This window comes from Diabrotica undecimpunctata, chromosome 7, assembly GCF_040954645.1.
Source record: "Diabrotica undecimpunctata isolate CICGRU chromosome 7, icDiaUnde3, whole genome shotgun sequence".
In the NCBI taxonomy this organism is placed as follows: Eukaryota; Metazoa; Arthropoda; class Insecta; order Coleoptera; family Chrysomelidae; genus Diabrotica; species Diabrotica undecimpunctata.
The window spans coordinates 71,168,963-71,190,456 of record NC_092809.1 but is presented as its reverse complement, the minus strand read 5'-3'; the positions used below and the strand labels follow the sequence as shown (position 1 = coordinate 71,190,456).

General features: G+C 32.7%; 1 protein-coding gene across 1 annotated transcript; it reads right to left on the bottom strand.

The window, feature by feature from the left end:
* Positions 1–18,431: 18,431 nt before the first annotated feature.
* On the bottom strand, positions 18,432–18,881 carry LOC140446441 (uncharacterized). The gene has a single exon (XM_072538993.1). The coding sequence runs from the start codon at positions 18,879–18,881 to the stop codon at positions 18,432–18,434; it is 450 nt and encodes a 149-aa protein (XP_072395094.1).
* Between the last annotated feature and the right edge of the window lie 2,613 nt (positions 18,882–21,494).

Sequence of the window (21,494 nt, the reverse complement as noted above, 5' to 3'; positions counted from 1 at the left end):
GAACAATCAGGGTTCATCGGCATGACATAAACTATAAAGCAGAGGGTGAGTTGAGCTTAAATCCAAATTTTTATCCAAATCGATCCAAGACGAAATCATTTTTTTAGAATTAGTAATTTTTTTACATTAATCTCTAACAAGGGTTGCTTTTTAAGGGTTGAAATATGATGGAACTCTATTCAAAAGTATAAAATAATCACTATTTAACTAATTCAAACCAAATCTTACTCATATTCAGGTTTAATATGTTATTTTATAATTTTTGACAATTAGGGGTAGTTTTCACCCCTAAAACCCTTCAGCGCACTTCGGTTCGATATAGGTTTTGATCCTTGGGCTATCACCTACCTTCTGTTAAAATTTCAACTCAATCCATACAGGGCGAAAAAATTGCGAGGTTTTAACTTTTTTTGAGCTTCATTTCCTGAACTATGAGTGAAGGTGCGAATTAAAAATATCGAGAGACAGCAATAAGTGTTCGTTACTATTTATGAGTATAGTATAGTTATTAAATTCTTTTGATAGGAAGGTGAAGGACCGATAAACGATCTTAAATATAGTCATTGCAAAAAAAAATTAAAAAGCACGGTGAAATTGTTTTCCGTAAAACACCATTCCTAAATTAATGGCTTAAAGAACGGTATAACATTGTTCCGGTACACTTCCATCTGTAATCACGGCACTCTCGCCCCCGTATTGTTCCATTCCCACATCGAGTGAGCGCTTTCTGTTGACCTGTAATTAATTTTAATTTGAGTGGAACTTGGAAAACCACAACTAACTATAAATGTGGGAATATTACATTTACACTGGCAAAATAAGAGCAATGCTATTTCCATCAATCACGAAATATGAAGAGTGTAGTTTTTGATCGTAATTATTATATACGTAGGAATAAAATTAATTAAAAAATAAACTATGTGCTCGACGTTTTAAAAATACTTTGTTAATATGAAAACTAGCAAGATATGTCAAAGGTTGCAATGTTAGTAATGTTTCTGATAATTATTTATTATTACAAAGTTTCATGTATTTTAAATAATTTATATGATAACCGGTCTAAATCTACCGTGCCAAAATAATGTTTTTACCTTATCAAACAGTACGGGCATAAAAATATATAGAACAAAAATTCTTCTTTCAGCATACAAAGAATTTTGGATTATATAGCAGAATAGAAGCGTTTGAGATGTGCAAGTGTTTGAGCAGATCATTATACAGGAAAAGGCACTGGCAGAGGAAGCATAAGCTTACGACGTATATTCTGGCTAAACAATTTGAGACAATGGTACAATTATAACTCTGTTGAGCTGTTGAGCTGCCCACGTTAGCGCCCAACGTAAGGCATAAATATACTACTACTAAGAAAAAGTTATTAGCAATGTTGCTTTCTTTTGAAAAATTTAGATGCTGTATTGAGGGTATAATAATTTTACTGTTATTTCAGACCACCCATCATTACGTTGGTTATATAGCATGAAAAATTATTCTCCTATAATTGTCAGGTAGGTGTAATGAAACTGTGTTGTCACAAATTTACTGTTGTTCGTCGTAGTGGTTCTATAATTGTAATAGCTGACTTTCTTTCAAGAATTCCTGAAGCATCTTAAGTTTCTCTCTTGAATTTATCCAGCTTAAAAACAGATGCTTGATATAGGAATATCATAGTAAAGGTTACAGATAATCCTGATTTATATCCTGCTTTTAAGGTTTAAGATAATGTTCTTTATAAACATGTTTTTTCTAAATCTAAATTTTAAGAGTCTAGTCCAGAAGGGAAAATTTTTTTCTTCTCCACATAGGAAGGAAATTTTGGAAATTTATCATGATGATCCTACACCTCCTTATTTAGGTGTCTTTAAAATATCTTTCTAGAATTTGGGAATTTTATTACTGGCCTAAAATGAGATCTTTTGTTGTGTACTATGTTCATAAATGTAAAGTTTGTTCTTTATATAAGCCTAGTAACTTACCTTCAGCTGGTCTTATGGGGCAATATTGTCATATAAATTTTTCTTTTCAGATTTTATCTGCTGATTTACTTGGTACATATCCAAAATCCAAAAATAGAAATCAAGTTTTCTTAATTTTTGGTGTACTACCGATCTTTGCAGTTGATAATGGAAAACAATTTATTTCCAAAGATTTAAAACGCTAATGGAAAAATACAAGGTACAAAAAATTTGGTACAATACTAAATACTTCCCGCAGATTAACCCTACTGAACGAGTTAATAAGACGATTGTTACTGCAATTAGGTCTTTCATTCAAGACAATAATAAATATTTAGACAAGAAGATTTTTAAAAAAACTCAAGCTATTTGTCTAGCTAAACATGAAGTAACACAGTTTTTTTCTCCATTTTTAACATTTGCTAGAATCATTCCTGTTGGAGGTTCCTTCTTTGGTGCTATCAATGAAACAGCTAACAATGTTGTTAATATTAATAATAAACTGTTTGATCAAAAACCTTTAGATAATATTTCTTTCATCTTTAATGAAGTTCAGAAAAGGATACGTTACTCTTATACTAGAAACACCAAACGCTACAATTTACGTAGACGTGTAAAATTCGATGTGGGTCACAAAGTCTGGAAGAAAAAGAACATTCTTTCAAAAGCTGTGGATGACTTTTCCGCTAAATGAGCTCTCAAATTTATCCCATGTATTTTAAATAAAGTTTTATCTTCATTAGTAAATAATCTTAAGGAGCTAGATGGTAAAGACCTTGGCAATTTCCATGTTCAGGATATTAAATTAGACATTAGGTCCTGATCTACTGATTCTAGTAATGACGAATCTCAATAATTTTTCATGTAATATAATAAAACATTTTCTTTTTTTATTTTATTTCTTTATATTATTGCATTTGCCTTCTTCTTTTTCTTCTTGTGGTGCCTATCCGTTTGGGATGTTGGCGACCATTATGGCAATCTGTATTTTGCAAACTACTGCTCTGAAAAGATTTGTGGTTGTTGTGTTGAACCACGTACGTAGATTTTTCAGACAGAAAATCCTTCACTTTCCTGGTCCACGTGTTTGGCCGTTTTTATTGTGGTTAACAACTCTTTTCCTTTTTCCATTCTTAATAAAACATCCCGCTTAGTAACGTGGTCGGTATAGGATATTTTAGGATTCGACGATAAAGCCACATTTCGAAAGCCTCAATTTTCTTGCAGATAGCGTCTGTGAGAGTCCACGACTTAACTCCATGCAACTGTATAGGAAATATGTAACATTTGCATTTGAGATAGCATTTGCCTAGTTATAATAAACCTATGTGTTGATCTTATTTGTTTTACAATGCCTTGATTGTTTATATCTTTGATATTTGTAATATTTTACTTTGGATAGTTGTTTTGATATTGATATAATTAAAAGCGACATCCGGCACTTATAAGTTGTGTATGGCAACGTGGTTTGTTGCATACATGTATAATGTTTTCGTTTCCCAGGATACATGTGTATCCCGATGATATTATGGACCACATGATGTGGATCTGAGTTCCTTTTTTGAGGCAGTATACCTGTAGTGAGGCAGTATACCTGTAGTGTATATTTTTCTGGATAAACGTTTCTTCTTATTTCTTTCTTTTGGAGTTAAAACAATTTTATCCATATCTACTTTTAAAAATCTGGTATAGAATTATAGCGCTTTGAAGTTTGATTGCAGTTTACGAACTCTCACTTGTTATCTTTTATGTTTTGTAAACTATGTTTATGCAAATAGGTAAAAAAAATAAGAATAAGACTTACCCACAATCTATTTATTCTACCAGCAACGACCGGTTTCGCATACTATAATTTGGTATGCATCGTCAGTTCTTAAGGCACATGATAAACTAAAGGCTGAAATTATAAAAACCCGTATTAGGGTACTGTCTGGTAAAGAATATACAGCAATTATGCCAATATTATATGTGTGTGATTATTAAATATGACAGTAAAAATTAAGTGGCAAAACAGTCTATTAAAATTGAAATTAAATAAATAAATAAATATTACTTACCTGCCGATACAAGGATTCTTATTTAGTGTTTTAGAAAACATAGTTTAAACTGTTATGGTAAACTGGAGACGGGTGATCATTGATTTTATTGTAACTTTTTAACAAATACAGGGAAAAGATACTAACAACTAAACTAGGAAGTAGGTATTGTGTAGATTGATTGTTGAAATGAATGTGATGTGTTATATTATTTAAAAGTTATTTATATTTATTTAAGAGGTATATTTTGGAAATGTGTGTTAATTTATTGAAAATATTTATTTAGAAGAGACAACACTATGATAATATATAAAAAGGTAGATGTATAAGTTTTGGGTGTGCAATAACTCCAACTTGTAATTATCAAATTATGATGCGAAAAACCATTACTAAGCTTTCTATAAATTATCATACTGCGCCTCTGTCGGTTACTTGATTTCGCGCATAACTAATAATTTAAAAGCCACATATACTTTGGATGTTATACCGATAAACTATAAACCATGGAATCTACATGCTTCAAAATACGTCCAAATCACTCTAAATAAAACAAAAAGTATTTAAACTCTACTACGTAGCAGAGCTTTGTTAGCTTTCTTTTATTATATTAGCATTATTAAATGTATTGTGAATAATATATCAACTCTACTTTGCCGAACTCAAGGAGAAAATGTTATAAAACCCATATAAATAAAACTTTAGTATGAAAATGATATTTAATCCTATTAAAAAAGAAAGAAAACAAAAAATACAGTTGCATATTTGAATGAATGCCCAAATCCAGTCTGCCAATTGCCATGCCTAAGCCCATTTGCCTATTTCGTCAGAACATATTTGCATGCTGATTTTCACCAGCGCACATGTATGTGCTTGTTTTCCGATCCTCTTCCGCTCTGAATCATCCATTGTTTAAGTTCGTTTTTAGTTTATCGATTTCCGGCGTATCGGCGGGATTAGTTGATTTTAGAGGTAACTTACACGGTAAAAATTCACGCACATTATTTATCATATCATATTTATAAACAGTATTACAAACTTTAGCTGTAGTACAGGATCCAGTTCTAAAAAAATTTGGTAACTTTGTTCGTTTATAAAGGTACATTATTATGCATAAATAAAAAAAAACATTGCTAAAAGCGCCTCTCCAAATCCTTTCATAATGAGTTCCAGCACTAAATTCAAGTAGGTTTCATCAGTTTGTCCTACAGGAACTAACGAAGTTGTTTGTGTAACAATCCGTCACTCTCAAGTGAATCCAGAAACATTTTAATTATGAGGTATATTTATATAAATAGTAATTTTTTTACCAAAAGTATGCAATTTCTATTACTTACTGAATTCGGATTACTTACCGCACTGACTAACGAAGTTTGCAATTCCTCTACTTGCCGCATAGAGTATTCAAGAAGTTCGACTCATAGATAAGAGGGTTAGGTTAGGTGTTCGACTCGAGTGGTCGAACAGTGCGGACGTATTTTGGAAGGAGCAACTAGCCAGGTAGTCAACAGAGCTTATCAGCTCTCGGTGGGCAAGACACCGTTTGATTGTTTTCTAACAAAGCGAAGAGCGGATGCGAAGTTGCTTTTAGTTAAACTTTCGGGGAGCCGCTTTTATAGGCGGAGATCATTAGTAACTTCGCGTTGGCGAAGATTATACGGGAAGTCGGACAGAAACGGCCTCTGCTCCTGTGATAAGAGAAACTGCAAGTGGAACCCTCCCTGAGAAATCAGGGAGTGAACAACTGCGAGGTAGCTGGGACGACACCCAGGAAAACCGTCTGGCAGCGGCTGGACGCGAAGACAAAAACAGAGTCCTCTTAGTAGAAAACTCCTTATATATTTTGAACATTTTGTTCACGGCCATAAGGCATAATGACAATGAGTGAAGCCCCCCCCCCCCCCAGGTAGTGATAGTACGAAGGTGCCATCACTTGAAGTAGAAGATAACGGCAACCCGCTGTCTCCTGTCGTAGACAACGAATTAGATTTACTAAACGACTTTATAAACCCGGAATCCCCAAAATAAACGACAAAGGAGAAGAAGATGACATCAAAGAAAAAATAGTGGAAGAAGAGAAAACTATTGAAGAAATAGTAGAAGAATCAAAAAATCAGAAAAAACTCCAGAGAAGAGGAGGAGAAGACCAACGACGACAAGCGACGAAAAAGGAATAGAACAAAACGCTCGGATTCTGAAGAATCAAGAGAAAGAATATAAGAGAGTAAAGGCGGAAGAGGCGGAGGAAACACGATACGCCAGAGCAGAATGACTGAAAAGATCGATAGACAAGATAAACAACATAATCATCATGCAAAGTCAACGATACCAAGAAAGGTTCGACACAATTCGACAGGAGCAAGTACAAGAGCTGCAACAAACTATCGTGGCCAAAGACGAGGAGGTCAAAAGATTGACAAGCAAAATCTTGGACCTTATGGATCTGACTAGGCAAAGGAATATAGCAAAGCCACAAAAATAATGAAAACACCCCCGAACCGACCAAAAATGAGACGAAAAAAGCACCGAGAATCCGGCGAAAAACAAACGGATTCGAAGTCAGAAAAAAAGGATAAAACCAAGAAGATCCAAGTTATACCTATTATAACCGAGGAAATCGACAATATGGAAACTGAAGATGCCGGATGGCATACAGTACAATACAGTTAAAAAGACTGCCAAACCCTAAAAGGTTAAAGAAGGCGCACCAAAACTAAGCGTAGCGGAGAAGCAAAGGCAGCTGATTCAAAAGCGCAAAGAAGCGAAGATGGATAAAACCATCAAGAATAGACAGAAAAGAAAAGAGCAAGAAAAACAGGAAAAGGTAAAGGAACCACAGCCTCAAGCTTACACCGCGAATTATAGAGGGTTCACAAAGGCACCAAAAAAGAAAACCGCTATATTGGCTATCGGATTAAACGAACGGGCTATATTGGCTGCAAAAAACATAGATGTAAATGAATTTAATTTCAAAATTCAAGAGCAAATTACAGGCGAATTGAGGATATACATATCAGTTGATTTGGCTACTAACCAAGATGATGTCAACTATCCGCTTGAACTTTTAAACTCGTTGGATTTACCAGGATTGCCACCTCACAATCTTCAATTAAAAGTTGGATCGGTAGTTATAATGTTGAGAAATATCGTCTTTGCAACAGCACACGGTTAGCGATAAAAAAAATTATTGAACAACGTGATAGAAGCAACTATATTGAAAGGAAAGTATAAAGGAGAAGACGTTTTGATATCACGCATCCCAATGATTTCGACTGATATACCATTTGAATTTAAACTACTACAGTTTCCAGTGCGGCTTGCTTTTGCTATGACCACAAATAAGTGCCAGGGGCAATCATTAGGTATTTGTGGCATTAACCTAGAAAACCCATGTTTCTCACATGGTCAATTGTATGTTGCCTGTTCCCGTGTTGGAAAAGCCTCAGATTTGTTAATAAAACAGATATTTGTTAATAATTATGATTCACTTGATTTACAATAAAGCGATTACTGAAAATACTTATATACGTTTTATTTCATTATTCTTTATTATATCGATTATTAACCCTATGTTAATATTAGTAATAATATATAATTAATTATCTCTATGTTTTGTCATTAAAGCACCCACTTTATAAATATTTGTCACCTTCAGGTTCCCACTATCTCTTTAGATTATTTTTCAATCAGGTTTGAACCTTATGTTTCCCTCTTAGTTTGAAACCCTCTGGCAGACATCCCACTCGAGGTTTTTAGTGGGTCCAAAAGGGTCGCCAAAGTTCGTGAAAGCGAAGATACTTAGGTCATCCGAGCTGACCCTCACACACCGCCCTATAATCTTGGTGACGGTTCTGTTCAGGAGAATTAAAGAAATAAACTGCCACATTCCAAATCTATTTGACAGAACGAAGTCTGTCGGGTCCGCTAGTTTTATTTAAAATTGATTTCGCGCGCGTGACTGATATTTAAAATCGCCGGTCTCTTCAAGTGTGGTTTCTGAGAAAAACATTCTATATTTTTCTATAGATTCATTCTTTGTGCTAATAATAATAAATAGTGCTAATAAAAATTTTTGTTTTTTGTATTATTGTATTAGATAGTTCTTGATAATATGTTAAAAAATTAAAAATAAGCATTAAGACGTTTTTTTCATAAAAACGGTGCCCGATATGAGAAATAAACACAAAAGATTTTTGCCAGGATTTGAACGATGAATTCAATTCCACAAGGAAATTAAGTTCCTAAATATCATTTTTTATTTGAAATATCTCAGTGACGTATTACTTTTTTATTTAAATAAAATCAGACCATAAAGGCAGGTTGACACGATCCACGTGTACTTGGTTAAAGTCTGCTTGGACATTGCGCGCACAACACTTGGAAGCTACTTTGATCGTGTCACCTCTTCGTTAAAATACACTTATATCAACAGGTTCTATCCAAGATAGGTAGGACGCTGGCCAACTTCCTTGGATCCTACTAGTGTGGTATTGTAAAATTAAAATGACGTCGTTGTCGAAAAATCGAAAACGAGAAGTAAACACAAAAAGAAAATGGTCTGAAAGGGGGAGTGTTATCATGTATCAACATATCAGCAACCACTTGAACACCTTCCACAATTACTTCCGCCATCTTTACAACGGTTATATGACATCGAAATCATTTAACCGTAGCAACCAGCTTGGTACACTTGTACAAATCCACTTGGTCCAAGTTGGAATCCAAGCATTCTTAGATCATGTCAACCCACTTTTACCTGTATGTGCGCCAAGGATGAATTTAATATTTCTAATTGTATGTCAAAATGCACAATAACTACCTCTTAAAACCCATTAAAAATGTTCAAAATTATCTCAGCAAAATTTTTTATTTGAAACAATGTTTTCTACGGTGTACATATTCTTGATAAATCAAGTTGTCCCGATTTTCCTCCTACGAGTCTTTAAATTGACATTCTCAGCAAAATTTGGCTTGTTTATATAATTTTTAAGGGTCAACTCTCTGACGACTGGACTATAGATAATGGTCTGCTTATGTTAATATTTGAAAGAATATTTTACATTCCGATGTAGAAATAAACAAAAAACACTTTAGGAGAATCTTACAAGTACAAAATATCTCTATTACTGCTGATTATCACATAATTGTTGTTTCCTTTAACCATCAATTATTTCAACGTCGTTTCATAAAAACATCATACACACATTTGACCTTGTAATATCATAATAAACGTTGGTAAAATTCACATGGCTCTCGAGGCAATTAAGTTTGTGCTATAACCTCGCTATCTCCCTTCTTGTTCTTGTCCTTTCTCGCCTGCTGTCAGTCTCCATGGTCTTCTCTATCGTAATGTTCCTCCTCACACGCTTCCACAACTTGGTAATTATTAAAGTGCGTCAAGTTTCCAATTTCCAATGGTCTGTCACGTCATTTAAGGTTCTGCTTTAGCAGACGTCGGTTCTAAAAGGATCGGCAAATAATCAGGGTTGAAATAGGAGCACACATATCTGTTCGAAAAGATTTTTCTATTTACAGTGTACAGGGTTGTATGTTAATATAATTTTAGATAAATTTATAAAGTACTTAAATTATTCGAGATTATTAGTGATACACAGGCAAAGAGAAAAAAAGAAAAGAAGATACACAAAAGAAAAAAACGAAACCACTTAATAAGGAACTTAAATATACAAAAATCCTCACCAGGGATAAATAATTCAAAGCATTCTAATAGAACGTTAACATCAACACAAAAAAATTCAAGGCAACCACAAGAAAATGCAGAAGTTATAATGGCAACCTATTAACAAAAAGGAAAGATGTATTGAATAGATGGGTGGAATACTTTAACCGAGCACTTAATATAGAGGAAGAAGAAGAAAACGTGGAAGACGAAAGAGATGAGGTAAGGTGAATAGACGAGAGGGCAGAGGAACCACCAACGATTTTTGAAGTTAAAGAGGCAATTAAAAAACTGGCCCGAAACAAATCACGAATATATAATATCCTGAATCTTTATATAGTTCCCGGCCAAACTATATAAATACAGTGGCCACGTTACCATAATGGCGTTACAACAGCTTATAAAAAAAATACGGACACAGAAATTATGACTGATTCATATGATTGGAATATTGGAATACTTTGCACCATACAGAAAAAGGGATATGTCTCTATAATTCATGAGATTGCAACCCTGAAACAAATTTTAGAAAAAACACTGGAATATGAACATTGATATTCATCACATTTTTATAGACTTCAAAGCAGCCTACAACTCTGTGAGTAGAAGAGAAATGTTCAAAGCAATGAAAGAACTAGGAATACCACATCAATTGGTAAATTTAACAAAACTAACTCTTGAAAAAGTTAAATGTAGACTACTAATTGTTGGAAAACTGCCTTAACCTTTTAAAACAAATACCGAGCTGCGTGCGGTAGTTCCTCTTCTGTATACTTACTGTTTAATCTGGCTCTGGAAAAAGTTACACGTGTGTCACAAATCACAACTATTAGTTCAATATATATTAATCAGTGCAAATCCTTGCCTATGCTGATATCAATATTGTTGGGAGAACGGAACACGCTGTACGGGAGGCGTATGTATCAATTAAAGAAGCAGCTACAAAAATGGGTTAAATAATAAGAACCAACAAAAGGATAATGCACCCAGTCCTATTATATAGTTCAGAAACCTGGACTCCAACAAAAAGTATTGAAAACATGTTAGCATGTTTCGAAATAAAAGTACTAAGGCGAATCTATGGAGCAGTGAATGACAATGGAATGTGGAGAAGGCGATACAACTTCAAACTTTATAGAATATACTAGGAACCAGATATCGTAAAACAGAGAAGAAGAGGAAGACCCAGATTAAAATTTCTTGATAACATCAATAAAGACATGAGAAATATTAGGATACGTGCTTGGCAGAGGAAGGAGATGGATAGGGACGAAATTGTTGAGGATGTTAGGACTCACGCAGGGTTGTAAAACCAGAATGATGATAATTAATAGTGAAACATTGGTTTCTGTATAATATCTGCAATTATTTGGATGCTTTCTGAGCATCATTCATCACAGTTGCTTACTTTCTGAGCTTGCTTCCCAGATATATGCATTTTTATATACTTTTTTGATTTTATCTTCTGTAGTCTTTTAGGTTTGACCGCTATTGCTGGACTGTATTATTGTGTGATATCTATATAAACAAGAAGACTTGCTTATATGTTCATCGCTACCTACTAAAACAACCAAAGAAGAAATGTTGAACACGATTAACATATTTTTTTAAGAAAACCAACTTGACTGGAATAACTGTATTTAATTTGTACCGATAGAGCGAAGGCACACAGCAGCATGCCCACTCTCAGATGCCACCTTTGAAGTATGTCAGCACGCGATCACCATATTTAAAACGGAAAACACAGGCTCGGATTGAGAAATTTGTGATCAGCTACGACAGAATCGTAATTTAAATTTTAAGCGTTAACCGTTACTTACAATAATAAAATTTATTTGTTTATCAATTATTTTACCAATATCACATTCAGCATTGACCTAATTTATATTATTAGTATTATTAATTAAACTTATCTAACGTGAATCTTCGTTAAACTTAAAATGTTTTTTTGTTGTCGAGATATAAGGTTAGGACTACGCTTCAGGAATGCTTCAATTTTACGTATTCACTACTTTTCGTTATGGTTTGAAAGCATGGACGTTACAACAAGTGCATCTGAATAAGGTGGCCGCATTTGAATATTTTGGTGTTACAGAAGAATCCTACGAATATCATGACTAAAAGAATTTTAAACGCAGAAGTTACTAGGAGAATACGAAATGAGCCTGAAATAATATTGACTATCAAAAGAAGAGTACTTGAGTACTTAGGCCATGTTAAGAGAGGGCAAAGATACTCATTATTGCAGCTTATTATACAAGGCAAAATTCGAGGAAAGCAAAATGTGGGAAGACGAAGAATATCGTGACTTAAGAACTTGAGGAAATGGTTTGAATGCAGTAGTTCAGAACTATTTAGAGCGGCAGTCACCATGGTCCGCATAGCCATGATGATTTCCAACCTTCGATAGAAGATGGAACATAAAGAAGAAGAATTAAACATATCGTTTTAAGAACAAAATATGATTGACACAGTAGATTAAAATGTCAGTTGGTAGTTCAGATTTCTTTCCTAGATGGCATAGTTACTCCACCGGACAAACAGTGTGACTTGTCGTCCTAGCCTTTTATATAGATAAGATTGTTTTCCGTATGTACATTAGCAGACTTTAAGTTCACTTCTTAGTATTCATTACTTGCACTTCTATAGCATTTCTTGAGAATTTCAATAGTTCGACAACGTCTTTTGTCCTTCGAATTCTGTATTTCTTTCTGTCTCTTAGCTTTTGCTCTCGTTGACACCAATAGGCGTCTGTATGTGTCTTTGTTTAGTCGTTTTAGTTCTTCTGGTGTGATTTCAATCCATGATAAGGAATCTAGCGTAACGTTTTAGCTCCTTTCACGTATCTTACTAGGCTAGTAAATAAATTAATAGGCTTACACATTGTGAGGAGAGAACTTGTACAAGAATTTTAAACGTTTGAAATTATTTTTTTAAATTAATATTCTTATTAGTCTTGGAAAATAAATATACCTATTAATAAACTGTAATTTAAGTGAGTGAATTCTCGTGTTAACAAATTTCTTTTACCAGACTTGATATATCTGAATTGGGAATAATAAGTTTTTTTAATCTGGAAAAGTATACAGGGTGCCCCATTTAAACTAAATATTTTGAGGGTATTTCCAGTGAAACCAGAAGTAAAGCAGTAATAAAAAATATGGCATTAGATGTGTTATGTGCCGTTGTATTAACATGCAAAGTTTCATGAATATTGTCTTTTTCGTTTCAAAGATGTTTACTTGGTTCCATATTTTATCCTAACCTTGCATATGTACTTACATGCCTTTTACTTTAATTTTTGGATATACTACTTCTAAATTAAAAATTTCATATACAAATGGCTTTAAAATAGTATCAATAAAGATTACAATATCTCTGATATAAATTTAACAATAGTTGAATAGGTGAATACAGTACGGTCCTGTGTACCATCAAACCGAAACTTTCACATGATGACTTATTAATCTGTGCAGAGGACGCGGTAATTAACGTTAAGTGTTTCCCAGGTAACCGCCATTAAAATCTTCAAGGAGTTTACTACATTGTCGAGCATATTACATTAAATGTCCACAACCACAACTTTTGCACAATTAGTAAAGGGTAAAGTGTCTCCAGTAGTTTCTCGAATATCTCAAGTTAAACAATAGGACACTAATGGAGAATATAATGATTCGTGTTTAATGACAAACTGAAATTGTGGGTGGACTAAGTTTTATTGACGTTAAACATAGAACCAATTAAACAGTTTCTTCACATCAAATTTTACACCATTGATACGGATATATAGATATTTACGAATATCTCATTTTATCATATTGGGTATGATAAATCTATCTAAGTATATGCTAGATCTAAGTATAGGCTATGATGACAAGTCATACCGTCTGTCCAGTAAGGTAACGACGCCAGCTAGGAAAGAAATATAAACTACCAAAATTTGACATTTTAATCATATTTTTTAAATCCTAGCGCCATTTAGGAAAAAAATCTGAACTAGCAACGTCTGATATTTCATTCATATTTTGTTCTTGAGACGATACGTTTAATTAATAATATTATTTTATTTAATATTAATATAATTAATAATATTTTTAAGGTATGATTGAATACAAAATAATTTGTAGCTTTGTTAGTTTAGATATAAAATCCTAACGCTATCTGAGCAAAGAAATCTGAACTACTGACATTTCAACTTATGAGTCAATCATATTTTGTTTTTGAAACGATTGGTTTAATTAATAATACAAAAAATATTAATTACATATTAACAGAATTAATAAATAACATTATTAATATTTTTAATGTACGATTTAATACAAAATAATTTAAAGTTGTATGTTAAATTAGATTTAAAATGTTAGCGTCACCTAGGAAAGTAATTTTGAAATACCAACTGACATTTCAACCTTTGAGTCAATCATGTTTATTAATAATACGAATTTTTTTTTTTCACAAAGTTAACAAAAATCTTGGTTGTTGTAACGTAAACGTAAGATTTAGTTTGCAAAATAATTTAAAGCTTTATGTTAGTTTATATTTATTTGATTTATATGCAAGAAGGTACATGCTGATTTTTGTACGTATGTTGATTTTATAAGACATCATTTAATTTTTTTAAAACTTTTTCATAATAACTCGAGAAATACCTGATCGACCTGGGTAATTTTGATTTTAAAATATTTATATAAATATCTGTATAAAATAAAATTAAATAAAATTAAGTAAATTATATTAAGTAAAATCGAGTCGAATAAAATAAAATAAATTAAATTAAAAACCATGGCTCCGTGCATAGACGATAAGAAAGCTTCTCCACTCCCAGAAATACGACACTTTTTGATTTTTTTTTTAATTTTAATAAAATATAATGATAATCAGAATGAAGTAATTAAACATAAATACAAAATAATAATGAAAATGTAAATCATGAATAAATTCTATTTTAAATTTAACAAATTTTGAAAATTTTTAAAATCATTAAATAAAATAATTTTCAAAAAAAAATTAGGATTTTTAAAACTTTAAAGAACTTAATTTAAATTTAAACTTAAAAAAATATATTAACAATTCAGTAATAAGCATATATATGAAATTTCATTAACCGACATATTGTAATAAGGCGCTGTAAACAGTATTCACCTCTGTCAGCACTTCCTAAGTGACACGCGTCGTTTTTATTTTAAAAATTTAATTGTTGTTGATCCAAATTTGACTGCAAATATGGTAAGACCTAAAAAATATCATATAAATGAAGAACGAAAGGAAGCTTCGAATGCTCGAAGAAGGAAAGTTAGAGCTCAGCAAAATGACGAACAACGAGCTCAGAAAGCGGAATCTAAGCGCCAAGAGGAGAGCTCTGAAGCTAGATTGAAAAAGCAGCAGCTAGAATCCGCGTCACAGAGGGCGAGAAGAACGTTGGAAGATGACGTTGAAAGGCAAGGTCGACTAGACCGAGATTCAGTACTTCGGCAGGTACGCCAATGTCACGAAACTCCAGAAGAAGCCGCCAGTAGAAGGAACCATGACGCCGCAATGCAACGTCCCCATCGAGCTCAGGAGACCAATGAAAACCGTCAAGCTAGATTGGCCCGAGAGGCACAAATGCAAAAAGAGCGATTGCAACGAGAGATACCTAAACAGCGAAAAGAACAACAACAACAACAATTTGCTTCCCAACGAAATATACGCAACCAACGGGTGCGTGTTGCACAAAATTGCTTACAAGAAGACGCAGAAGCAATGCTGGATGATGGAGACGTAGTCACTGCGTCTGAATTGAGAAATTATTGGAGAAGGATATGAGGAATTTACTCCCGTTTACTAGAAAAATTACAGGGAGTAAGACAAAAATTGGAGAGAGTCTGACAAAATTGAGCGGGTGACTGTAAATGGCAGTTGGTTGGATCCCCGTTGCATGGCGACGGAATAAATCATTAGTTTATTTATAAACATACTGCCCAAAGTCATATAAGGAGTACTTCTTTATATACCTTCTTCAGCAACACGAAGATTTTTATGACATATCTTTGGCATACTTCGTAAGATCTTTTAAATATCTTCATGTGGTAAATTTTCGAAGTTTTAGATGAATGTTCTCTCTAGCTAATGCAGAATTAAGAGTATATTTATATTCTTTCTAATACGTTCACCTTCTGAATGTCCAAAGATAATCAAACTTTTTTGAAATCCTAATGCATGGTTAATTTTAATTTAAATCCATAAACTGTAATATCAGATCAGGAAAGCCAGAAGTTTCTCACTGTCCCTTATATTCCGTTATACTCTTTTGTACGCACTGGATACTCCAATAAATTTTTAAAAAGTGAGTAATTTTCCAACTGCTTCTACAAAACAATCCACTCGTTAAAAAATACTTCCGAAAATGTGAGTAATTTATGATTCGACATGGTGAGCCAAATTTATTTGCAACCGGGTTTGACCTTAAATAACTTTTTTAGTTTTGTTCCAATTTTGATGAAATTTGAAACGTATATTGATAGCGCATTAAATTAAAATTTAACCGAAAAACTTAAGGGGGTCTAAGTAAGGGTCATTTTTATAAAGGTTTACTTTCAAGGTCGTTGCAAAAGTTACCCAGTTAATATTTAAATTAAAAAATTAGTATTACTATAATAAGTATCCGGGAAGACTACCGTTCAAATTTATCAACTGGTCTTATAAAGAATGAATTGGGATGATAGGAAATAGGTACTTTTTGTGGCAAAAAAGTTGATGTTACATTTTTACTCACATTAACGAAGTACTCCTTTAGATTTTTGGGGTTTGGAAGAGAGATAATATTTGAGCTGTGTTAGTTTTATTTCGAAGATCGTTTATTATGGACCAACTTTCTTTTCCAACATTTTTAGAGCTTCCCAGACGATTTTGATGGTACATTTTTTCTGCTGTTTTGATAAGTTTTAGATAGATTCCTTTGTACTTGGAGATATACTCAGTGACAAAGATGTTTTTTATTTTTACGGTCTGTAAAAGGAAATATGGCGTTTCATAAAAGGTAAAAGAACGTAGGTAAAGGAACTAATAGAACCAAAACACATAGAAAAGGATACGTGGATTGACTCCTTAAAAAAATCTCTTTGCAGAGGAAGAACAAACGCCGCTAGAACCAGAAACACCAGAAGTTACAACAAATGAACAACTTAATATAAATGTACAGGAAGTTCGGAAAATACTTGAAAACCTGAAGCACAGAAAATCAGCAGGTAAAGACGGGATACCAAACGAATTACTGAAATATTATGGAGCAGCATTGACAGAACAATTAACAACATTAATTAATAAAATTAATTCAATTAGTTAAATACTGCCCTTAAACTTACAACTAAAATTTTACAAGTATTAATAAATCAGAGGATAAGTTTAGCAAATGAACAACCGAGGGTTTCGTAGTGAAAGATCGTGTACATATGCAATATTCGTTATAAATCAAATTACTTAGAAATGACTAGAGACTAATAGACCAGAATTTCTGTGTCTGATTGAGCTAGAAAAAGCGTTTGGCAGAGTAAGACTCAAGCATGTAACCCATCTTCTGTATAATAGAGAAGTTCCCCTAAATATTATAAAAAAACTATCAAAAACATCTACCAAAACAACAAAATGGAAGTCAGAATAGATGGACAACTTACAGAACCTATAGAAATAGGCAGCGGGTGTTTAAAGTCATTTTGTTTCATTATTGTGACCTCAAAAGGATTTTTTTTATTCGATTTTTTTAATATCATACTAGTCTGATGGGAAAGTGGTGGGTTCCAGTTTTTATTTTGTCCCGGACAATTGTCAGTGAACAACACTAGTTGATCAATGCCTGACTTATTACATAAAAACTTTAAAACAGCACTTCCAATTTTATCACTACCTCTTTTAGCTGTCTTACATCCATACAAGCATGTGCCCCTTGCCCGAACCACATTCATGTATACCAACATTATAAAGCCATACTTTTCTACAGTAAAAAATTACTCCTGTAGTTAATTTCGGTACTGACAGATCCTGTTGTAAATCAAATGTTACAACTAATTTTTATCATTAGTTTTTGCAGCAGCAGTTTTCGTTTTTAGCAAGTCCTGCATTGCTTTTGCCCGTGCTTTGTGAACATTTAAATTTGTCGTCAAAGAAGCTGTTAATTCGTCATTACTCTCAACTTTTGCTGCTTCTATTTTAATCAGCGTTTCATTACATGTCTTGCAGGTGTCAGATTTTGGCAACTTAAAATCTATATTAAAATCTGTACAAAAGATTTTCCTATATGTCGATGCAGAAACAGATGGTATACCCTTACGTTCACACCAAGGAAAATAAAACTCTTTATATAAATGAGTTACTGACATATCATAAATAAGTCTTTTCCAGATTATCAGATCGACTATAGTGACTCTGATACTTACAGTCAATTCAACTTCAAGCTACGGACGATGTAAACAAATGCACGCTGGAAACACGCGTTTGTTCAGGGCTGGACTAGTAAATTAAAGATACAATATAAAACAGATAAACTTTGACAGATACAGATTATAATACAGCAATTTTTTAAATATAAAAATGATTTACAAGATTGAGAGCTATTAACCACAAAATAAATTATGTATTCAGAAAAAAGAAAGTTTATAGAATTACCGTATTTGCGTTATTACCTTTCAGAATCTGATGTACTGCTGTCATCATTAATGTTAATAATGAGAGGCTCAATTTGGGCTTCAATTAAATTGTACAACTCCCACATTTTTGGCTCTACTTCTTCTTTTAGATGGTTACAGCAGATATAGCTTGAGGGAATAAATTTTTAATGTCAGCTAATTTAAATGTTGTGTTATTGGCAGTAACATAATTCTTGACTTGCGTCCATACAAGCTCTATTTGATTGAGCTCCCAGTGGTAAGGTGGCAACCTTAACACTGTTTTATGTTGTTTACCGATTTCTAAAAGTTGCACTTTTAACAGCGTTTCTTCAAAGAAAATGTTTTTTGAGCGAAGCCAATTTTGAATATCTGTCTTTTTTGTAGCCATAATGGGAATTTTTTCCAATTTTCTGGAATGGTAAGGGGCATTGTCTGTCACAATTAGGGCATTTTTTTTCCAGTGTTGGTAAAATATTTTGGAGCCAACTTTCAAATGACTTCCCATCCATCTCCTCATGGTAGTCTCCACTTTTGCTGGATTCAAAAGCCCACAGTGCATCCGGAACAAAACCATTCTCACTTTCGATGTGACAGATTATTAAGCTTTTACGTTTTTAAGTTTATTTATTTTAATTTGAACTACCTGATGGATTTTTTAAGCCTGTCGACAGCCCATCCAAAATGCATGTCTGTCACAGAAGCATCCACCTAAACTTTTTGTATGGCCAGCATTTATCCATGTTTCGTCCAAGTAATAGATTGCTCTATTTTCAGTTCTATATTATCTTATCTTTTGCAGATAATCTCTTCGCTATAGCACAACTTTATTTCTGTCGAGTAGCAAACTGCTTGTTCCACGTTTTTGAAATTTAAAACGTGGTTTTCTTAAAATTTGGTAAGTCATTATCATTATTTACATATTTTAGGACTTTGTCAAATGTAAGACTTCAATACGGAAGAAATATTGATAAATTCTTATAGTTGACTTATTAAAACTCATCTACAGTATCCATTGATTTTGAACGATTTTGATTTGTTTTAGGTGCAGATAATGTGTGGGTACTTTTATACTCTTTAATGACATTGAAGACACTTTTAGAACAAACTCCAACTTTATCTGCAACATTTTGTTGAATGTCCGTTAACGCTAAAGTAGGATTATCTTGTTATATGTATTAACCATTATTATATCTATGTATTTTTTAAGCTCTTTTCCTAGGAGGACTAGTGGTAACAGTTGCCCATTTTGGTAAAATCACAAAATGTACATTTTCAAAATTTACTCTTATAGTAGAGGATCCAATATCTGTTTAATTGTTATTTGATGTGTAATTTAGTATGTTAAAAATTATAAAAAAGAAGGAGTGTCCGATATAATTTTGTCCTGACTATAATTAACTAATAATTAAAAAATGCCTTATTTTAGATATTATTTTAGATCATTTGAATCATTCGAAACATAAAAGGCCTTTTGTAATTTTTCTATTATGTTGATTGTTTTCGAGTTATAAACAATTTGATACTAAAAAACGAAAACTGACGATTTTTAAGGCTCAAAAAGACAAGTAAAAAATATTATTTTTGTAATCGTCAAGTACTTAAATTCAAGTTTAAACCTTCTTGTAAAAGGTTTTGATAAACATTTTTGTCATGTTTTGTTCTAAAATATATTTTTTTATTTGTTAATGAGGAAGATTCCTTATCGGGAATGGCGATGGCTGCATTAACAACTAAAAAACAATGTTTCAAAATGAAATAAGTCCAAAATACTTATCGAAAACTGATTGAATAAGGTTTTGTTTTGAATTTAGGTACCTACTTCGTAATTTCAAAAATGATATTTTTTAAAATACGTTTTTTAGCCTTGAAAATCGTCATCTTTCGTTCTTTTTTCAGTTTTAAATTGTTTATAACTCGAAAACCATACAACTTCAAGGTCGCGGCATATTATCATGCACGTATAGTTTCCGGCACGTAGCGTTTCCAGTCCAGCAATCGGACTGCGCGTTTCCATTTTCATACATAGAACGTTTCAGTTTGGTTCGGTGAAGATATGATCTCGCTTTTCGCGACAAAAATTATGTGCAATTAATTGCTTGTCTACTTAACGATGAAGGTTTGAAGTACATCCAATGCTAAGAGAAAGGAAAAAGTAAGGTGAATACTGGAACTTATACAAAGAATTCATTGATGACGATGAAAAATATTATGGATATTTTAGAATGAATAGGAATCAGTTTGAATATATTTTAAATTTAATTACACCTTTAGTTAAAAAACAAAATACTACATTTAACGAAGCCAAACATATACAAAAAAAGAGTATTAAAAAAAAAGAGGTATCACTTCCGTGCAAAAGTCCTAATTGTTTATCACTTAAGTGATTAATTGTCACAAAGCAATGAAAACACATACATAAATGACAAAATATGCCTCGAAAATTATTTCTTTAAATATTCTGTATCAAAATCAAACAAATACCTAAATAAACAATAAGGAGAGAACGACGGACCCCTAATTCACATTATCCATACCAACAGATACGATACGTTCTGCTACTGTGTCTGATACGATACGTTCCGGACAGTGTGAATTGTTCATATTTAAAACCATTTAAATTATATTTTTCGGAAACTAAACGCTACAGGCTGGAAACGCAACGTTTATGATAATATGCCACGACCTTTAAGACCTATTTTCTTTCGAATGATCCACAAAATCTAAAATAATATCTGCTTGGGTCGATTTTTTTTAATTTATACAAAAAAAGTTATTTTTTAATTATTAATTAATACTTAAAGTCAGGACAAAATTATATCGGACCTTGTTTTTTATAACTTTTAACATACTAAATTACATATCAAATAATTTTCATTCATTAAACAGATCAGTGTAGTTCGATCTTATATCGTATCTTAGGCTATTATAAATGCTTTAATATACTTACAGGAATTATTTTAAAGAAGGGAAAACTTTTTTATTGCCTATAAATAAATTTCTCAAAAATATGCTTTACACTATAAACACACAACCTAATGATTAAAAAATCAAACGATTAATAAACCAAAAAACAGTTTTGCCCAATAACTACTATGACTCTTCATTCGACAGAAGACGGAAGTGCGTGCCTGTTAGCCCAAGAGAGATGACTAAGATAATTCGATAATTTGTGGTCAATAGGAAGGCG